General features: G+C 43.5%; 2 protein-coding genes across 4 annotated transcripts in view; both read left to right on the top strand.

Moving 5' to 3' along the window:
- Positions 1-6644, top strand: part of WDFY1 (WD repeat and FYVE domain containing 1) — a 45371-nt gene extending 38727 nt beyond the window's left edge. The window contains exon 12 of the mRNA XM_073359932.1: positions 209-6644. Coding sequence (XP_073216033.1) covers positions 209-268 — 60 coding nt within the window. The 3' untranslated portion in view covers positions 269-6644. The remainder of the gene's footprint in view (positions 1-208) is intronic.
- Positions 6645-16994: 10350 nt separating this feature from the next.
- The window catches only part of AP1S3 (adaptor related protein complex 1 subunit sigma 3), a 61428-nt gene continuing 57780 nt past the window's right edge, over positions 16995-20642 (top strand). For all 3 annotated transcript variants that reach the window (XR_012160803.1, XM_073359934.1, XM_073359935.1), the window contains exon 1: positions 16995-17095. Coding sequence is in view for 2 of the 3 variants with exons in the window: in XM_073359934.1 (XP_073216035.1) it covers positions 17093-17095 (3 nt within the window). In the remaining variant the exon portion in view is untranslated. The remainder of the gene's footprint in view (positions 17096-20642) is intronic.

Here is a 20642-nt window from a genome sequence, read left to right on the forward strand (position 1 = left end):
TGGTTCACAAGGCTAGTATAACTTTTAGAAGGTGATCAAGCTGAAAATAAACAGTGCTATTTCAAAATCCTGTTGAATGCTGATTTTTTTTTTTTTTTAGGGCATATTGTTACTCTAATCTTTTGGCTACATGTGTAAGTCTTTATACTCTTGATTTTAATACTATATGATATGCTGAGTAGTTTCCCACATGTTGTTTTTCTTATAGATATGGGACATGACGCCAGTAGTTGGTTGCAGCCTTGCAACCAGCTTCTCCTCACACTGACCTAGGACCTGACAGGTTCATGCACCTTATGTACAGCAACATACACCGAATGAATGAAATCCCTCCTAGGAATATCGTCACAAAAGCACTGATTGCTGGATCCTTTTTCTCTTGCTCTTCCAGGATGGACAGTCACCTTTGTAGAGCAAAGCTCTTCTATAGGCTTCAGTGGGAATCACCTTGATACAGAAATGCAATTTCCCAGCCTGTTGATGTAACATAAAATGGCTTACCTGCAACGTGACACTGCGATAAAAGGATCTGTCATAACTTGGTTTACATGTAGTGTTAACAATGTGCTTTCTCTGCTGAAATATCTTGTACAGTAGCTAAAGGATTACCAGAGTAAAATGCGTTTAGTTTTTTCAGGTTTGTGCAAATAATAAATAACTTACTGTCCCTTCCAATAAGCAGTCCCCCACTGAACTCTTTGTCTGGTGTGCAGCTGTTTAGGCTGCCTCCAAAAGGAGCGTTGGTTATAACTTTGGAAGAAGGAAAGACTGACTTATTTTTTTAAGCAATGTTTGAATAAAGGGGCAGGTGTTCCCTCTCTGTTGGAGTGGCAGTAAGAGTAAATGCTTGACATGAGAGATCCTGATCTACTGGCTTTCTTGGAGTGTTGTCTGCAAATTCAGTTATTGGTAAAACTACTTTAAAATAATCTGTTCTGTTCAGATAGCTTGAGAGTTTCTGTAAATAATCCCAGGCTCTTAGACATGCTGAAACTATATTTATTCCCTCTTCTTGGCTAACGTATAACGAGTGAACTTTTGTAGCTGTTATTTAGTGGATAAGCTGCACATTCTCAATAGTGAAGGCAGCCCATGATATGTCACAAAACATATGCTCATTCAGTATGTTTACAGTGCTGTTAAAATGGGGGGCTATGCAAGCCTGTTATCTTAGTAATCGCTAAAATAAAAAGCCCCTCCTACATTAATGAACTAATTTTTTATGTGGAAAAGCTTAGTTCCCCATTTATCATGAAGAAACTATATGTAGCTATAGCATTAACTTAATTACCACCTTGTCTTTGTTTTGAAGAAAAATTAATGTTAAACATTTCTAAAATTTCTCTTCTGAAGCAATAACTATGAAGATACAAAATATTTCTTGGGAATAGTTGGCCTGAGTGCAGATGAGGGCTGTTAATCTTAAATGCTATGTGCAGTGGTGGTCCTTGCTGTTATACGCTGAGTGAGGCAGTCTGACATTTTCATGGATTGCATGATTCCAGCTGGCAGTTAGGGAAATATTTCCCTTGTATGTTGCTCTGTCAAGTACATGAATTACCTATGTTCCATAAATGTTAGGATATATGTAATGCCATAAGGTTGTCTTACAAGAGCTTATTAAACAGTTTGAAAATGAAATTCATGTAACTTTATCATGATGTACCATGGAGTCGCAAAGGAGATGGGAGTTTGTTGGATTTTCACAAAAGCTGATGTTATAGTGTGTTATGTAGTGAGGGAAGAAATATGTGCAGGTCAGCTCTTTCTGCTGCCGTTGGAAGTGACGTGCTCATTCTTGCAGAAAAATTGATGAGCTATTGGAAAGAACTGCGATTTTAGCCTTGCAGCAACAACCAAGTGGTGCTATTGTCACTGCTGAATTAAAATCATTGTCATATACTTTTGATACAAAAATTTTGCATTTATAGCCTGCTATAGCTAGTGTATGCTAATATCATGGGACTGTAATGCGTCATGATCTTACTCAGTTTTCATTTCAAAAACAATAATATGGTAGATTCCATGCTACTAAATACTATCTCTGGTATATTCTTGATTCACATATTTTGGAACTGGCTTTATGACTTACCATTTTATGGGCCCTCTCCAGAAATATTTTGCTAAAGGATTTTTTTTAACTTGATATTTCCTAATTCTTCATACTTCTCATAGCTTCCCTCAGAAACTGGCATCAGGCTAGTGTTTGATTGTATTATCCACTTAAATTTGAAATCTGAATGAGTAAACGCTAATTTAGAGCTTTTGGCAAGTCTGTATTAGGAAGAGATACATTTGGGGGCCTGATTTCAATGATCTGAAACTGTATTGAAAGGAATATGTTGAATGTTTTACATTTGAAGAGTTACATTAATTAGTTCCATTCCTTGCTACCTGATGGAAGGTTTTAGTTTTGGAAAGACTTCTGTTTTCAAGTTATATGAAATATCATGTGTGCCAGAAAGGACCTGAAGTTAGGTAATGAGCTAATGTAAATCAGGGAGGAAACTGACATTTGGTTTTTTTCACACACATGTTGGATCAAACTCTTTTGTTCCAATCACCTGGTTTAAGAGTAAAGATTAACAAGAAGAGATCTGTGAAAACTTTCTTCTCCATGTTTCTCTCTACCCTAAAAAACCAAGATGGGTTATGTATTTACAATCCTTTTAATCAATTTCTTATTTAGATTAAATTGCAGCAAAAATAAAACTTGGGGAGGTTTGGAGCCACACTGTAAGTTCTGTGCCCCAAAGATTTGGGAGTGGGGACGCACACCTCCTATTAATATGAACAGGAGCTATGTGCCTGCCTCGGGAAATTAAACTATGTAGATTTGATAATGAACTGTATGATTAAACGCTAGCTGATTTAATTTCAATCTGTCCCCTATGTCAATCTATACTACTGGGATTGCCCCTTTCCAGCAAAAAAAGAGCTAGTACCCGCTAGCATCAGCTTCTTTGGATGTTCTCTTGCAAAACAGATTGTCAATTTGGCTATCTAGCACCTCTCCCATATTTAGCATTTAACTTTTTCCCCTTCCCTGTGGATAATTCCCCCATCCGTGGCAATCATATTAAGGTTTTACCACTAGATAATCTAGAATCTGCTACATAGCTTTTAAATTTAACAAATATATTTTCTATAATAAATATATGAAATTAACATAGTTATAGCATCACTTAGATATAACAAGGTGATTATGGCTGGCAAAACACCAGCTGGTCACAAAAATAAACCTTGAGATTTAACAAACTAATAATGCACTGAAGAATATATTGCTTGTGTAAAAACACCTAACCTATTTTTGAAGAAATATACTGTTTTGTGCAATTTAAAATACAATAACTATTCCAGTGAGTTCAAATGTGCAATTATTCAGGAGATTTATTTTGAAGCATTACCAATTTCTTTTGTATGGCCTTTTTTCATTGGAGCAAAGGGTACCATTAATGTATTGTAAGTTCTTTACCAGCTGTGTTTCTACAAAATACTGTACTCCACATGGTTTAGAGATGCTAGATAAATCTTGCTCCCTCTTTGGATTTTTAACTTCGAATACATGTATAATAAAATTTCTTGATAGTCACTTAATTTATTCTGATGACCCATCTTCAGTTGGTCTTCATTGTTGCAGCAAATATTGGTAAATAAACTACACAGTGTTCTTGTGAATAGGGGTGGATTAAAGCAGGATCCAGGCTTTTGGCTGGAAGGCATCCTTTAGATCCACAGTTAGAATCAGATGATTTGTAAAGGAGCCCCATAACCAGAGACTAGCACACATTGCAGGATGGAGCCTGTAGCACCATTGAGCAGCTGGCTCTGCAGAGTGGAGTGTTTTGAGAACACAGACTTCTCCCTCCCTACCCACTCACTTCTGTTGTCCAGTTAAGCCAGAAGAGGAGAACACCTTCTCCTTGCCCCTAATGGAGTTGCTTCATTATACCATGCTGGGAGATCTTGCTTATTAATTAGCTTACTGTCAAGAAAAGAGCCTTTCCAAACATTGGAGAGAAGGCTCAAATCATGTGCATCCCTTTTGTATCAAGTATATGGGGGAGGGGAAAGCATTGCACTTCCGTTAGATTTCAAATTATTTTAAAGGATATTAGTTTTGACGTCACTTACAATGTCAGATTTTAAGCCCCCTTGATTTGAAATGCATGGAATGGTGGTCAATCTCTTCCATAGCTGGATTCCCCTTCCTTTTAGCAATATGGGTCACGATCCCCTGACACTTGTTAATGACCCCCAGGTTGAGAATTCTCTCCCGACAGCTTTGTGTACTGAAGCATTTACCAGAATGGGTAGTGTTAAAGGCTTGAGGGTTCTTTCCTACGTGAAATGTAGCCAAGCTCTCTACTCTGTTGGTATTCAGTGCATAAGATGCAATCAGACTAAGCCTGAGGACCCTACATTTTTATTTTATGCTGTATCTTTCTTCCTGTTGGTTCTGAGAAGAATCTTTTTAACCATGCAATACAGTACCTCTAATGTTTCATCAACAAGACTATTAAATAAAATGACCAGTTTAGCTTATGATTTCTATTACTTTCTCCCCACCTCATGCGAGAACAATATTGATAGGTCCTGCAGCAGCTCTGGGCTGTATGCAAACATGTCTTTGCTCTTTTTCAGTTCAATAGGGAAAAAAAATTGCCTGAGAACATAAGGTCAGCTCCCACCTCAGCCTTTCTGTAAATTATATTTCAGCTAACGTGAGCTTATTTAATGAGATCTACGGTAACCTCTGCTCGCCATGTCGTAAGGTAAGTTTGTGTTTTATTTGTAAATGTGGTCATACTTTTTAAAGTACCTTGATCTGGCATTTCAGTGCTAAGCTTTCAGGTTCCACCCTCACCATATATTATTGCAAAAAGTTTAGTACTTTGGTGTGTGAAATAGCCCATCAGGCATAGCCTTAAAAGAAATGCATACTTAGAATACCAACACTCATCCCAAACAGGATTCTAAATTACAGCCACTTTTCCCTTGTGCACTAAATAGGTTATGTTCTGTCATATCCACCACCAACCAACTTTAGAAAAGAGTTCTTCAAAAAAATTTATTTTTACAAAATTTAAAAAAATCCTAGATAAAGACCGGCTTAGTTAATCATGAGAAGTAATTTTCATGTATCTGAACTCTACAGAAAACAGCAAATCACTGCCAACTTACTCAAATGACTATAGCAGCGCTGCCCTAAAAACAATGATGAGATGCCTGCTCTTTTATTAACTCTGTCCTCTGAGGATTTCTCCTAGATGTTAGGGGAATATCAGCTGCAGCAATCAATCACAGTAAGTCCTTCATAGGACCTGTACTGAAGGTGGCTTCATAACTGCATATATAGTAGAAGTTCAGCTGAGTGGCAGGGAGAAGCCCACAAGTGGTTTGGCATGGGCTGACCCCCACCAGGGCCACTGTGTGCAAACTCCCTGTTTTCTTTCAAGTTCATCTGTAAGTATCTGCTTGAAAAATGTGTACACAGGTATCTACACAATCCCAGAGAAGAAGGTGGAGTTGAAACCCCTCTGACAATCTGGCCCTAAATCTCACTTTTTATGGAGAACATTGAACAATAAGGTGACATTATTTTTAGGAAACATCCTATGTTGCCCTGAATATTCTTGTTTTGAATACATCCATTGATTTGTGCTCCTCCCAGCACATCACTGGATCAGGATCCTAGTTCGCAGCAGCTAAGAGATGAAATTGAAGCCACTTCTCCCCCTCTGAAATGTCCTAGACTACAGAATATAACCTCCAACTGTAGTCCTTTTGCCTTTTTCATGATGTCGTGTATTGAACCTTTATGTTTAAGGAAAAGATAGAGCCAGGAATGGAACCTAGATCTTAAATCCATGGCCAGTGCCCTATCCCCTGCACCACACACCTCATTAAATGAAATCCTCAAGGATATAGCTATACCGCAGTAAAACACCTGCGGCAGCTGACTCAGACTTGCAGGGCTTGTGCTGTAGGGGCTGTAGATGCTTGGGCTTAAGCTGGAGACTGGGCTCCAGAACCCTCCCCACTCACTGGGTCCTGGAGCCTGGACTCCAGTCTGAGCCTGAACATCATCTACAGGGCAGTTATCTAGCCCTGGAGCCCGAGCCCCAGTCAGTTGATGCAGGCCAGCTGCAGGTGTTTTATTACAGGGCAGACATACCCTAAGCCTCAGTGACTCTAAAATCGGTCTTTCTCTCTAAAGGCACTATACTAAGCAGAAGCTGTGCTCTCCATCTGAATTTCCTTTAGTCGTCCATGTGTGTAGTCAGCATGGACTTCCTGTATTTCTCCACCCCTACATTTTTTTACCAGCTTTTATAACATTTGAATTTACACAGAAAAGCAGAGCCAGACTGTGATTTACACTCCATGTGATTGTATTGATTTCAGTGAGATTGTATGATTTGTAAATGGACAATTTAACCCATTGCATCGTTCACTAAACAGATAGCATGTGTTCCCTGTAACTAGCTGTTACAACTTTCTTAACTTCTGTCAGTCAATTTTTGTTTTCAAACTGGCCAGTACTCAAGGACTGTCAATAATGCTTTTTGGAAAAGAGAGCAGTTTCACTGCATCTGTATGTACCCAATGCAAAAAATAAAAATCTCATTGATTGTAACATTTCCTCAGTCTGTTATGTACATTCATTCCATCCTTCCTCTGAAGTGCCTTATAATAGCCCTCTTGACTAAATTTGTCACTAGCATTAGCAGCTCTTAAGACCTCAGATAGTGAAGTAAGCTGATGTTTGCCCTCAAAGTGAGAGAAAGGACATGGAAGTGGATAAAAAGTGTGTTTTGACTTTACCACTACATTTTCATTGACATACAGAAGATCCCATGGCACCTACTTTAATAAGAATACATAGCACCTATAGCAGCATGGCCCTTCCTGTAGAGAAGGACATTAGCTTGGCGTCTAAAACCTTAATCTGGCTTTAAGATTAAAATGTTCTACTGCCAGTACCATGTGCATGCAGCATTAAAGGAAACTGTTGAATGTGGGTATGGTGGTGTTACCAGGTTTTCCCGTACTTTGGGGTATGCTCACTTATTAGGGTTACTCTTCAGGGTGGGGGGCGGTTCTGTATTTCTATCAATGTACTGCTTGTGTCACTTATGTTCTCATACAGAGCTCTACTTCTTCCTGCTCTATGTTCCCCCCCAGTGGAGTTGTCCTGCAGGACTTAGGTTCCCTATAGGGCTGGGTTCTTCCAGCCCCAGAATCAGCTGCGTGTGCACACACTCCAACCCACACACCAGAGAGCATCTGAGAGGACTGGGTTAATCCGTACTCCCAAGCTGACCCCTTGTATGCCCCTGGACTCAATAGGCTGGATCAAACAGCACCTCCAAGCTGTCACCCTCATATTCTATGGGCACCGCACCGGAATAGAGTATGCCTGAGCAGACTGGGGCAAGCAGCACTTCCAAGCTGCCCCCTTCATATGTCCCAGGTTCAGCACGTCCCGATCCCCACTTTCACATTACAATTGTTCTGGTAGAAACCCACTTGATGAGCAAACCCCACAGGATTTTTGGGCACCACAGGGATCTTTTAGCTTAGGTACGAGGAGCATTGCTGCAGAGCAAATGGGGAAGCCAAAAAACACGAGTGGGGGAGAGAGAAGCAAACAGCTTCACCATGAAAGTTATTTATTGACAGGTAATAACCATACAAGGGGAGCTAAACAAAACAGTTAGATTTAAATATTATAACTTAAATTTGATTATAAAAGTCAGGTTTACAAAACTATAACTGATCACACAAGTCAGGGTCAGAAGGCTATACTGAGAGCTCATTGGGTTCTCACCAGTCTGTGAAACTTGAATCGATTGGGGGTCCCAGGTGGTGGTGGTGGTAGCTGAGGGTCTGGAGTGCTGGAGCCAGGCAGAGCCACCACAATCAATCAGGAGAAGATGATCCAACAGAACTGATGCAGATGTTGGATCCAGGCATCAGAACACCGACATGAGCGTGGGTAGGGGTTTTTGTAGGGAAAGAACAATAGTTCAAGGGAGAACACTAGATTTGTTTATGGGTAAATTGAGGGCTTAAGGGAGTATACCAAAGTTGTTTTGTTCAGGCTAGACAATAGGAACTGATTTTTCCTGACTATGGGTGGTGGTCCTTCAAGGGAGCTTGCAATGCAATTAGGCAGCTTCAATATTTTGGATACCAATAAAGGATTTATTACTAGAATTGGTCTGATAACTACTGAGCTGGGTGTGTGTAGGTGTGGGTTCATTAACATCAGGAGCAGAGATTCTCCCAACCCATCCCCCATCATGCAGTGATTCCCTGCTTTTCAGGTCCTAGGGCTCAGTGCGGTTCTTGCCTTGGAATCTGTTCTCCATTCTATATGCTAATAGGGATGCCTCTCTCTCCTATCTTCAATGCAAATGAGGCTAGGGGAGTTCCCTTAATCCTGTCACCCTTGTCCAGGAGGTTTAGGTGTGTTTTCCACTGCCTTTTCATTGCTTTTTGTAAGTCTGTCTTCTGAGTGGCTTTGGTTCAAGCAGAGGCCGTGGTGGGGGCTGCTGGGAAGGTCTTTTGTGAGTCAGACAGGCTGGACGCTGTGCCTTGGTTCCCCAGGAACACACAGCTGAAAGGTAACAGTGTAAAGCAAGGGTGCCCAGCCTCTTTCTGGTCCAGCTTTCAGTGTGAGGGATAGGAGTGTGGTACCCATCTGCCAAGTCACTTCACACAGCTGCAGTTCTGCTGAGTAACAATCTTGCATTTCTGACCACTCCTTTCTGCCAGTTCTCTTCCAATTGTGTCCTTTTGGTTACATTTTTGTGTCTCCTCTATGATGCCATGGTCTGGGGCATCCATCGTTGGCTCACAAGCACATGCTCCTGCAGCTTAACAGGGCAGAGATCTTGGAGCTGTTCCTGTGACTGGCTGAACTAAGGATGGGTGGGGCAGCTAGGATAGAAGGGTACATGCCTTTCAAGAAGTCACTTGCTGGTTTTGCCCACAACTGCAAAAGCATTATTCCATTAGCAGGGGCAGGTCCAGCATCCCTGCAGCGTTCTTCACCCTTTCCTATTCATCTCTTCTCTGTCATCCCATGATGGAAAAACAATACTGCAAAGGCGCCTGCCTGCAACGTCGCTGACCTTAAACCTTTAGTTACTTAGGCTATGGCCCCCAGTCCTTGCAATCTTGCTACCTGCTATTGGCAGGGAGGACATATGGCCACTGTACTGCCCACCCAACTGGGAAGGCAGCCTCAACCCCCCACTTACCACTGAAACTACTCTTCTGTGAAAGTGCATTTATATCTTATATATGGCATTAAAGCCTAATGTGGTACTCACCATTGCCTATCTAAACTAGCTCATGCCCAAGTTGTTATATATTAGTGGGTTTGGAAACTACCAGTTAATTTCCATGCTACTGGTGGAGACTATCTGTTAAGGGTCTATTTGTTGCTTAGGGAAAACTAAATTTAAAATGTATTCTTCTAGACCTGATCTAGTAAAGTGAGGCAAGGTGGCTCTAGCACATTCACTCCAATCTCCAAACTTACTTTGTGAAGGGTACTGGAGGGTAAAGATGTGCTTATGCTTACACTGCAGTTACAAGTGTAATTGCAGCTGCTAGCTTTGATCTAGCTCGCCTGCTAAAATTGGCTGTGAAAAGGTGGCAGCATAACGGAAGTTCTGTATGGTCTGCCTGGGCCCTTTTGAGTATGTAGTCATGTTGCTAGTACACACTGAAACCCACGTCATTGTGTCTTCACTGTTTTTTTGCCATGCTAGCTAGATTAAAGCTAGCGAGGGTATGTCTACCCAGACTGCAAATCATACAATGTAGATGTAGCCTATACATAATAAAATATTGTAGTCCTCTAAACAAACACAACTGATTTTGCTTACCTTGTGCTGAATGCTTCACGGGTTGCAAAGAGCATAATTCACATCCATTATTCTCCCATTACCAGCAGTTAGCAAGCACAGGACACGACAAAGGAGTGAAAGAGATCAGTGAGGAAAAGTGTGTGTGAAGGGGAGGTAGGGACTACACCAGGGAGAAAGGACTGTGAAAAGGAGAGCAAGGGTTCAGTTTGAGCAAGCAGAAAGCCTGCCATAATGGAGCTACGGGGCAGATTGCTCTAGATTTTGAAGTGGGAAGGCAATCGATGGATACTGTGGTTATTAGTCAAAGTGAACACAAGAGGGCTCCAATAACACATTTTGACTGAGGAAAATGGAGCTCAGTCTGAAACTTTCCTGAATGCCCCATCAATATTCTTCTGCTCTTAGCATTTTATTCCTTTCTCTAGCTGTAGAGAACTATTCTACATACTTGGAAGTACCTAAAAATATCATTAAGCTCAGTATAGATTATAATTACTGCAAATTTGATCACATTTTTTCTATGATGTTAGGGCTACTTCATGCACATCCCATCCGTGGCAGTACTTGTACCAAAACCTACATCACCATGGCCAGGGTATGATGCTATATGTGATTTATAGAACACAATCTTCTTCTAGCTTTGATCTGTGAAGAAATCAAATCTTGCCTGCAAATGATTTAAAAGTGAGCAAGCAAAATACAGGGAGAAATTGGTATGTAGAAGTAGAGATAGCTGTCTTGTAACTAGGGTACCAAATAGCAAATGTGAAAAATCAGGACAGGGGTTAGGGGGGTGAATACGCGCCTATAAAAGACAAAGCCCCGAATATTGGGACTGACCCTATAAAATTGGGACATCTGGTCACCCTTGTAATCGAGGAAAAAGTGATCAATCTAGGAACAAAATGTAATTAGTAAGTAGCTCCTTCTGTTGAATTTAGATCGATTTTTTTTTTAAAATGAGGTTTAATATAAAGTAGACTCTCCCTCTCATCTTTCCCCTCCTCCCCAAAAAAAACTCTGCACAGGCCTCATACAAAAGCATGTGGGGTGTGATTCATCATGTTGGATCATATTAAAGAAGTTCTGTATTAAAATCACAAATGAGTTTGATTCCCCATAGTTTAAATTCCAGGGTATTACTAATTAAGAGGTCTCTTGGTTTTTGGTACTGTTTCTCTCCCTCTATGTGTTAAACTTGCAAGCTGCTAATTGCGTTAGTACATTCTAAGACAGAGTCTGTTCTCAAAGCAATTCTTTGTAATAACAACTACTCACACAGAGAGAGACTCAAAACAATACTCTGTAACAACAGAAACAGCACCCAGAGACTCCCTGCCTTTTTGTTGTATTCATCTTGCTTTGTTAACAATTGTGATTAAAATAGAGATAGAGGATGTGTGTGGATAATAACTGAATGATCAGGGAGGTGCCAGCCTAAGAATCCAGTGTCCATCGGCTGAAGAAGGCATCAAGTGGAAATAACCAGAGGACCCCCGGAGGGCAGACTGGAATCCACCCAACAGCCTCAAGGATGGGAGAACCAAAGAACAAGATAACATCTAGCAGCACGGAGCTGTCAGGAATGTGCTATCTGCTGATTGATTCAGCAACAGCATGATGAAGCAATTCCCATAGACTAGCATAGGAAGAAATTCCTATAAAAATGGACTCTAGAAAGTGAGAACTTTGGGGGTCTGATTCTGCAAACCAACTTCCAGGAGCATCAGATGAGCATCTGACAAGGCCCTGCTCCCTCCTCATGTCCAGGCCACCTGGCCAGTGGCTTGGCATGAGCAACTCTAAGGCTGGTAACTATAACAACCTTGCAGAACCTGTGTGTGTGTGTGTGTGTGTGTGTATGAATGAATGTGTGAATAAATACGAGATTGAATGGAATGTTATAGCTATAACTGCTTACTATGATTCTTTCTGTATTCACAATAAAAGTGGTATTTTGCCTTTTCCTCTTTAATAAGATCATGCTGGTTTTTATTTTATTGGTATAACAATCAGCCTGAACTCTTTAGTCTACTATGAGCTATTTATCCTAACTATTCCATAGTTGTGTACCTTTGAGAGAATCTGAACCTAGATGGTTTGAAGTCAGCCTATAGCTACCATTGGCTAGAATTAATATAATAGGCAAATGTTCCGCCACATTTGTTGTGGTTGAAGTAGATTTATCCAGGGCCTTTGCTTGCCAGGGCCAGGGCTTGCTGCTTCTCAAAAGGGAACAAGAATGTTCTATTTTGTCCACTTATTTCCTGCTACCTTTTTACATAACAGCTGCTCTTCATTTCCTTTCAGCTGTGACCTGGCATGGATTCATCCATTATGTTGGAAATATACAAAAATATAGTTTCCCAGCTAATTATCAAATATGTATATCTTTGCTTACAATGGCCATGATTATGCCATGAGCTCTGAATCCATGTGAAACCTCCTAAAGTTAATAGACCCTTGTATGAAGCTTGTAAGGAACGGGACCCCATGTGTCCAGATCTTCTGACCTTCCACCATGACAAAATCAGTGCCTTATGACAGCACCTAGGCTGTCAGTAATAAACCATGCAATCTGGTAGCATTATCAAACTCATTAGAGTCCCAGCCCTGGACACCAGAGGCCCTCTTATGCCATCAATTGTGTATGCACAACTCCCCCTGAAATTGTTGCACTGCCAAGCAAGACACTGACTTCCATTGTGAATGTGACTGTTGACATGTGCAAAGGTGAAATTACAGGTTTTTTTCCCCTCTGTGTAATGGTGATAACCATCAGTAGCTTGTTTAGGAAGTTTGTAAGTGACATTCAGTTAGATGATGTATTGCAAGATTATGCACACCCACAAGTAAACAGTTATCTCCAGCTTCTAGTTGGCTGTTAGCCAGAGGTTACTTGTTTGATTTTTAATATCATTGACTTAAATGGGTACATATCTTGGCATGATTACTGTATCTGCAAATACCTCTGAACCTCTGTTGCCAAATTATTACCTCCATAAACCTGCTAGATCAGCCCTCAAGAATAAATAATTGGGAAAGCTGGTGCCAGGCAATGAACATGTGATACGTACCTGTTGGTTGTGTTTTCCTTTTCTCCCTGCTTCCTTTCTTTTTCTTATGCAATATTTGCATAAATTCAGATACTGTGAACCAATGTACCTGAACTCCTATGCCTAAACTAATTTAGGTCTTTGTTTTAAAAAAAAAATAAAATTATTGATACATGATTGTCACACAAAAATAGATACTACGGTGACAGACAGCAGACTAAAACACTAGGGTAGATTGGATGTGAGTACATGAAAGAGTATGTTTTTTGTGACCATAGCTTAAAATGTTCAGTTTTTAATACTTAATCCATTAAAGAAACAGGAAGACTGATATCTGATTGTTAGGTTTACCTTTGCTAGAGAGCTGTAGAGCTCTTTATTTGCAGTAGTGTTTTCTTTGACTCATTCAAACCTACATTAAAATAAAGAAGTGTAGGGGTAGTCATTTTTTATTTCTGAATTTTTTTAAATTTCAAAACTTGGAATATTTTCTATTAAATTTTAGCAAAATTATTTTCCTGTTTGACCAACTGCAGAGCTAGTCATTTTTTTCAAAGTAAATTTCATTCTTGAAATTTTTGAAAAGGGGATTTCAAATAGTTTTTTTTAACAAATGATAGCTGATTTTTCAAATTTAAAAGTGGAGAAAAATTTCTAAAACTACTTTTGTAAGATGTTTTCTTTTTTATGAGCAGCTCTTATAAACAGGAACTTCTTCAGCTACAAAGGGATATCAAAGGCAAGTTGCACATACCCTGGGCCAAACTGTCTCCTCTGCTACACCCAGGGCTGTCCTTAGGCATACAAGGCTGTGTATGGCACCTCTCTTCTCCTACCCCTCGCTGATGCTGGGCTGGAAGACTTCTCCCCAACCCTGCCCCATCCCTCGCTCATTCCTCAGCTGGCTGGAGCCCAGAGCAGCACAGCTGGTCACTGGCGGTGTGGCGGCCCGGTCCATCGCCATCCAGAATGGAGTCCCTCCTTGGATCTACCTGCCTGTGTCACTCAGTCTCCGGCGGGGGCTGGGCCGGGGTCAGGACAGGAGGAGCAAAACTTTGACATGAGTCAGCCAGTGCGGGGGAAAGCTGGGACGAGTGGGGAAAGGATGGGGACACTTAAAGTAACAGTGTGATCACTATCTCACACTTCCCTAACTCATACACACCCTCTCACACACAGACTGGCTCTCACACCCACATACACTCTGCCTCTCACCAGTCACAGTCCTCCAAAACAGATTGTCTCACACACACACAGTCTCACACTCCCCAACACACACTCTGTCACACAGTCTCTCTCACACACACACACATACACTTGTATTATTGTTGTTATTACGGTTTGGTACTTCCCTCAAAATGGTCATGGAAGGCCAGGAGTGGCTCGGGGGTGCAGGAGGGCTATGGACTCCGGGAAGATGTAGCCCCCATGTGACAGCCCAAAGCCTGCCTTGAGCCACCACTGCAGCATCTCTTACGTACAAAGCTCAGTGTGTGTCAGCAATGAGAGGAGTTCTGGGGGTCTGTAGACAGGGGTGGTGGCTGTGCCCCCTCGACACACTGGGGTCAGTGGTGCCGGCTGGGGACTGCCTTTAGTGGAATATAGGGGCACCAATTTAATAATACTGCGTAGGGCACCATAAATCCTAAGGACAGCCCTGGCTACACCTATGCAACTGCCCAGGGAGTTTAGTGGGAATTACATGCTTTTATTGGAGACAATTTGCCCGTTGCTAAGCATAATTAAGAATAACTAATGCCTTTGCCCTTTCAAAGACTGAAGAAGGGAATTTATTAAGTGTGAGCTGTGGCTGACATGTGACATCAGTAGGTAACTTTCTACACTCCTCCATATTTATCTGTTATTCTCAATTATATGGGGATGAACAAGACCTGGGATTTGGACACTCAAGCCTTAAAACCTCTCTGTATAATGGGCCTGAGCCAGATACTGAATATGAATCCCCAAAGCATGGAAAGGCTGCAGTTTGTGGGATGGGGCCCATCTTTTTGATGACACATGGAGTAAATGACTGGTGTATCAGGGCTACCCTAAATCTCCACCCAAAATCAATAAATACAGAAGTTAGGCTTTCTATTCCCAGTCTCATGCTACTATAATTAGGTATTTCAGTGCATGCAAGACATAAAATCTCCCTAATGAGATCTATGGCAATTGAATGAAAAGCCTTAAGCCTAGATTCTGGGGCTTTGATTCAGACCTTTAGCAATTTTAAAGAGCCACCATCCAGGCCTCAAATTTAGGTTGCTTGTGTTTTGAAAAAACATAAAGACGTATAGGTATAGAAATATTGTCATGATTTTTTCTATAAAAGATACTGAAAATAGTTTATCTGGAATTTTTTGTTTGGATTTATATATTTCCCAACGTTGCACCTTTGTACAAATGCCTGAGAACCAGAAATCAAAACTAGGTACCACAGAGTTCCAAGAGCAAGCAAGCAAATGGTAAATTGGATTTAAAATCTTTAACTTTTAATAATTAACCTGCTCTTAGTACAGATGTAGAGAAAGTTATTTGTTTGCGGTTTTACCTTGGCATTACCACTCAAGTCCAAGTTTTGTTTTCTTTTTCAAACATCTCTCACTGAGACAATGCATGACCTACCATCACTGCATTTTTATCAGGTCTTTTGAACTTGGTATCACTTCAGTTAGTCACTATGATCTTTCCACTGAGACTGCAAAAGCTCCATTTGAGCCATTATGTTCTCAGTGGAACTACAGGAGATAGGGCCTGAGGTTACTCAATATGCTGGAAGTTCACCAAGCCTCGGTGTAGCTTGATAAATCCTCAACATAGAGATTGCAGCATGAGTTTAATGCCAAATCAGTATTGCCCTGCTGCGAGCGCTCTCACCTCTGGACTAAATGTCCACAGGTTCAAGTTGCAAATCAGCACTCTTACTCAATCTTCATGTTGAGAGGTTTCAGAGTAGCAGCCATGTTAGTCTGTATTCGCAAAAAGAAAAGGAGTACTTGTGGCACCTTAGAGACGAACCAATTTATTTGAGCATGAGCTTTCCTGAGCAACAGCTCACTTCATCACCTTACAGTACTAGAGTAAGGCAGGCTTCACCATCCTTCTCATTAGACACTAAATTGAGATAACTTCTGCCCACCTCTGGTAACTATCTAAATGGAGATGAAAGATCCAAACCAACCAAAACAACAGGCAGGGGGGTGTAATCTTGGTGGCTTCACCAGCCTTCTCTCTCTCACTAAAACAGGTTCTCGGTCCTGATTCGGTAACGTTCCTCAGCGTGTGCTTAACTTTAAGCATGAATAGTCCCACTGAAACCAACAGAACTTCTCGGCTGTCTTTGCTGAACTGTTTCAGAGGAACAGCCGTGTTAGTCTGTATTCGCAAAAAGAAAAGGAGTACTTGTGGCACCTTAGAGACTAACCAATTTATTTGAGCATGAGCTTTCGTGAGCTACAGCTCACTTCATCAGATGTTTGGAGTCTTCTCCAAGAGATATGCGAGGGGTAGAGATGGGAACAAGAGCCCGGAATCTTGACTCCCCCACCCTCCTCCTTATTCATCTGTCCTGTTGCGCCTGGTGACGGCTGGGAACGCCAAGCAGTGGGAAATCCAGGAGCCTAGAATTTGCTAAGAACAGTTTCAGTCTAGCCTGCCTATCTGCCACTGTTTGTGTGCTTGGGTATTTTGTAAATGTAACTGGTTAACCTGTGCGTGAATTTCACTCGGGCGCTTATATACAGTTACAGGACACAGCTTGCCTTGCCTATTTCTGTGCTGCATGTTGGGTCCGCCTGCTGGCCTCGTGGTGCAAGTGGGAAACCCCTGGAGACTGGGAGCAGCGACCCGCGCCCGCGCCCCGGGAGCGCCCATCCCCGCCACCTGGCGCAGCGCGGGGGGCGGCGGCTGGCCGGCGGGGCTCGCCCGGCAGGGGCTCGCCGCTCCCCCTGGCGCTGGGGCGGGGCCCGCCGACGGGCTGTTCCGGCGCCAGGTGCCCGGCCCCTCCCGAGGGCTGCCCGGCGCAGGTGAAGGCGGGGCGGAGTCGCTTTCGGTGTCGGGCATTGTGGGAAGGCAGGATGGGCGGCGGGGAGCGCACCTGGCACTGAGGGGGGAGGGAGCCGGGGCGAGCCGCCCGGAGCAGGGACCATGGTGAGTCGGGGGCGCGGGCTCCAGGGCGGTTTGAGGGGCCCGAGGAGCCGCCAGGCAGCGAGCCCCGGCCGCGGCGGGCACTGGGTGCCGGGAACTTGCTCCCGGCCAGCCGGGCTGGGGCCGCCCCTGGCCCAGACACCTTCCCGCGCTCAGCCTGGCAGGGCCCGCCCTGGGGAGAGCCCCCTCCCCTCAGGCAGGGGTTCGGCCACACGGCCCTGGGAGCCTCCTGCCACTGTTCAGGCTGGGCCGGGATAAAATCCGGTTTTGCGGGGCTGGGGGCAACATCTGAAAGAGAGGCTGCCCGCTCCCTCCCCCCGTGACCCCAGAGGGGAGGCTGGCCAGATCCTGCCTGGGGCACGTACTCCAGTGGGCAGGGCTGGGCCCCGCTCTGGGCACTTCCAGCAGGCCCATAGGCTGGCTGTGCTACTAGGGTTTGGCCCCTCGGGTCACCACACCGCTCCCTGAAGCATGGTCCTGGGTGGCACGGCCACCTTGCGCACGGGCTCATAACGCCGCTGGGGGGGGCTGTCGCAAATGGGCCCTGGGCAAGTGACCCCTTCTGTGCCCCAGGCCTGTAGGTGGGTGACCTGTCCGCTTCCCCTCTTGTACTCTACCCCAGTGCTTAGAGCTTAAATCACTTCACCCACCCCTGCAGCACAATCCCCGCAGAGGGTGACTTCTAACATGGTAGAGAACATCATATTTCTGTGACATCTACTTCTGTTTCCTTGTACTCTGTAGATCATGGGCTTTCAAGCAGACAGGCAGTGGTACTGTCTTTCTTTGCCTTTCAGTTTTGTGGCTACATATGCTTTTGCAACATCTACCACTTCTCTTCTAAGGGCTGCTCTACAGGCAGAGTTCCATTGGTTTCACTTTAGGGCTCATTTTAAACTGACTTGGTTCAACTGGTGCAAAAGGCTATATGGACACACTTACTTTGGTTTAAATTAGGCTTATTATAATTGACCTTAAGTCAATTAGGAACCTGTTTAAGCTAAATTGAAATAAGTGTGTCCACCCCAGGGGTTTAAACTGGTTTAATTAAACCAGAGCAGGTTTGTGTGTAGGCCAAACCTAAGGCCTCAGTTTTCTAAGATGTTCTGTGCCCATGAATAGATTCATTGAGGCAAAATGTTGTTGTGTAGTCAGGGCCTAAGACACTCCGTTCAAATTTGACCAGATAAATATTGTGAAAACCTAAGACAAACAGAAATGTTTGCATGGCACTTAAAGTATAAAACAATCCAGTGGAAACAGATCTTTTAAACAATTATTCATTAACAGTCTCCACAGTGCAAACATTCAGCATAGGTACTAATTAGCATATAAGGCCCTGAAAGTGAACCAGATACTGAACAAAAGTGAAATTGACTAGCTTACGCCTGGTCTATAGTAGAAAATCAAATTGGTGTAGCTACATCACTCAAGGGTGTGAATAATCCACAGTTCTGAGTGGTGTAATTAAGCTAACCTAACCCCTAGTATAGAGAGCTCTAGATCAATGGAAGGGAATTCTTCCCTTGACCTAATTACTGCCTCTTGGGGAGGTGGATTAGGTACGCCAAGGGAAGAACCCCTCCCGCTGGTGTAGCGAATGTCTACACCGTAGTGTAGTGGTGCAGCTGTGCCGCTGTAGTATTTAAGTGTAGCCATACCCTTATTTTCACACTGAGAGAAATGGGGAAAAAAAGGTAATTCAGATGTTCAAAATTCCAGTTTTAATAATCTGAGCTGTTTTTAGACACAGGAAAAATGTACATTTAAAGAAATCCAATTTTTACATCAACAGTGTTCAGTATTGCTACCTCCAAGTGTTTTAAAAGAAATAAATCAGTCCCCCTCCCAAATAATGAGATTTTTAAAAGATAATACATTTTGTGTTCTTTTTATTTGCCTTCCCTCTCTTCCCACCAATCCCTACAATGTATTACCTTTCTGATCGCCGCCTTAGGTCAGCTGACTCCGTCATTCCCATAAGTGTAAGTAAAACTCGAGCTTGTACTTGACATTGAAAGTCAACAAACTTGGGCTTTGCCTGACCAACATGGAAAGCTGATTCCAGAGTCTCCCTGATCTATGCACTTCAAAAATGCTCTATAAGCACGGTATGTAGCATAACTTCAATTCATGCCATGAAGGTCACTCTGTTCTGCCCAACTATTATTTCTCATCAAGGGAAAGGCTTTTTAAAAAGAGTACATTTAACTCCCTAACTGTTTCAGATATTATTATTTATTTTATTATGCTCCCAGCTGAGACTGTGCAGACACAAAAAATTAACCAGTTCACCTTTTCAGGATTGGGAAATCATTCCTGTCAAACAAAAAGTCTGATAAGATGATAAGCAAAATCTGTATCCAGGATACCATAATCTACTTCTTAGGCCTGGAGAAAAGGAACAATTGACTTATTAGGTATAGAACTGTAGCTGCACCACTAGTTTGGGTCATATTTTGAAATAAGGCCCACATAGGTTTGAGTGAAAATCCAGCTGCCATGTTTTGTGCACTCCATGAGTGACATTTCTGGAAAGTGAAAAAAATTAATAGATTCCCCTTCAAGATCAGCTTGAGCATTGGGAATAGGTATGGGAGAGGTAGGAACCTATTTTCTGCACACTTTAGAAGGAAACATCAGGGAAGCCTGGGAACTGGGGGTATTGCAAGGAGTTGAGAGCCGGTAGAAGGATATGTTGTAGCGGGGACAGTCTGGAAGAGAGATTGTTAGGGTAGGGAGAGCCTGGAGGATTTCTGGGGCAGTGGTGCAGCCCAGAGAGGATGTAGTGGGTGGATGGGGAAAGCCAGGGGGAGGGTTGCTGGGAGATCATGGGACTGTGGGGATGTGCAAAGAAACTGAGGCAGTTGAATGCATGAAAAATAGCTGGGCTATGTGCAGACATGTGAGAATGTCAAACTGCCAAACGTAAGAATGTCATGCAAGATGCAGTAGTGCCAGGAGGGCAGGGGACCATGGCCCTCCCACTTTTTGAAAATGGGTGGGTCTGGCTGGTCCACTTTTCGCTGGGGTGGGGCCTGCCCACCTGGCCAAGCCAGCATGGAGCCTGGCCGGGGACAGGAGCCTGGGCAGTTGTGGGAGCCACGCGTGCAGCCCCTCCACCTGCTCACGGTACGAGGGGACTGAGAGCAGCCCCAGGTCCATCTTCCCACCTGACCCAAGGCAGGTCGAGGAGGAGAGTCCAGGACTCCACACCAGCTCCACACAGCTGCACGCATGCTCTCCCTGACCCAGCTCTGGCCAGGACCCTCCACCTACCCTGGTGGGGGGGTGAGGGGTGGGGATACGGGTTGGAGGCTGCTCTGGGTGCCCCTTCCCTTCCCGCCCTCCAGCCCAGGGCAGGTAGAGGGTCTGCCATGGCTCCTCACAGCTGCCAGTGCAGCTCATATCGTGGCCGGGCTGCGGCTTCGAGGCCCTGACTGGAGCCGGGTCAGGGAGAGCCATATGGGCAGCTGTGGGGAGCCTGGGTCCCTCCACCTACCCAGGTGGGGGACCCACTCACCTTTGGGAAGGCTCCAGCACCCTGATC

This window comes from Lepidochelys kempii, chromosome 9 (assembly GCF_965140265.1).
Source record: "Lepidochelys kempii isolate rLepKem1 chromosome 9, rLepKem1.hap2, whole genome shotgun sequence".
In the NCBI taxonomy this organism is placed as follows: Eukaryota; Metazoa; Chordata; order Testudines; family Cheloniidae; genus Lepidochelys; species Lepidochelys kempii.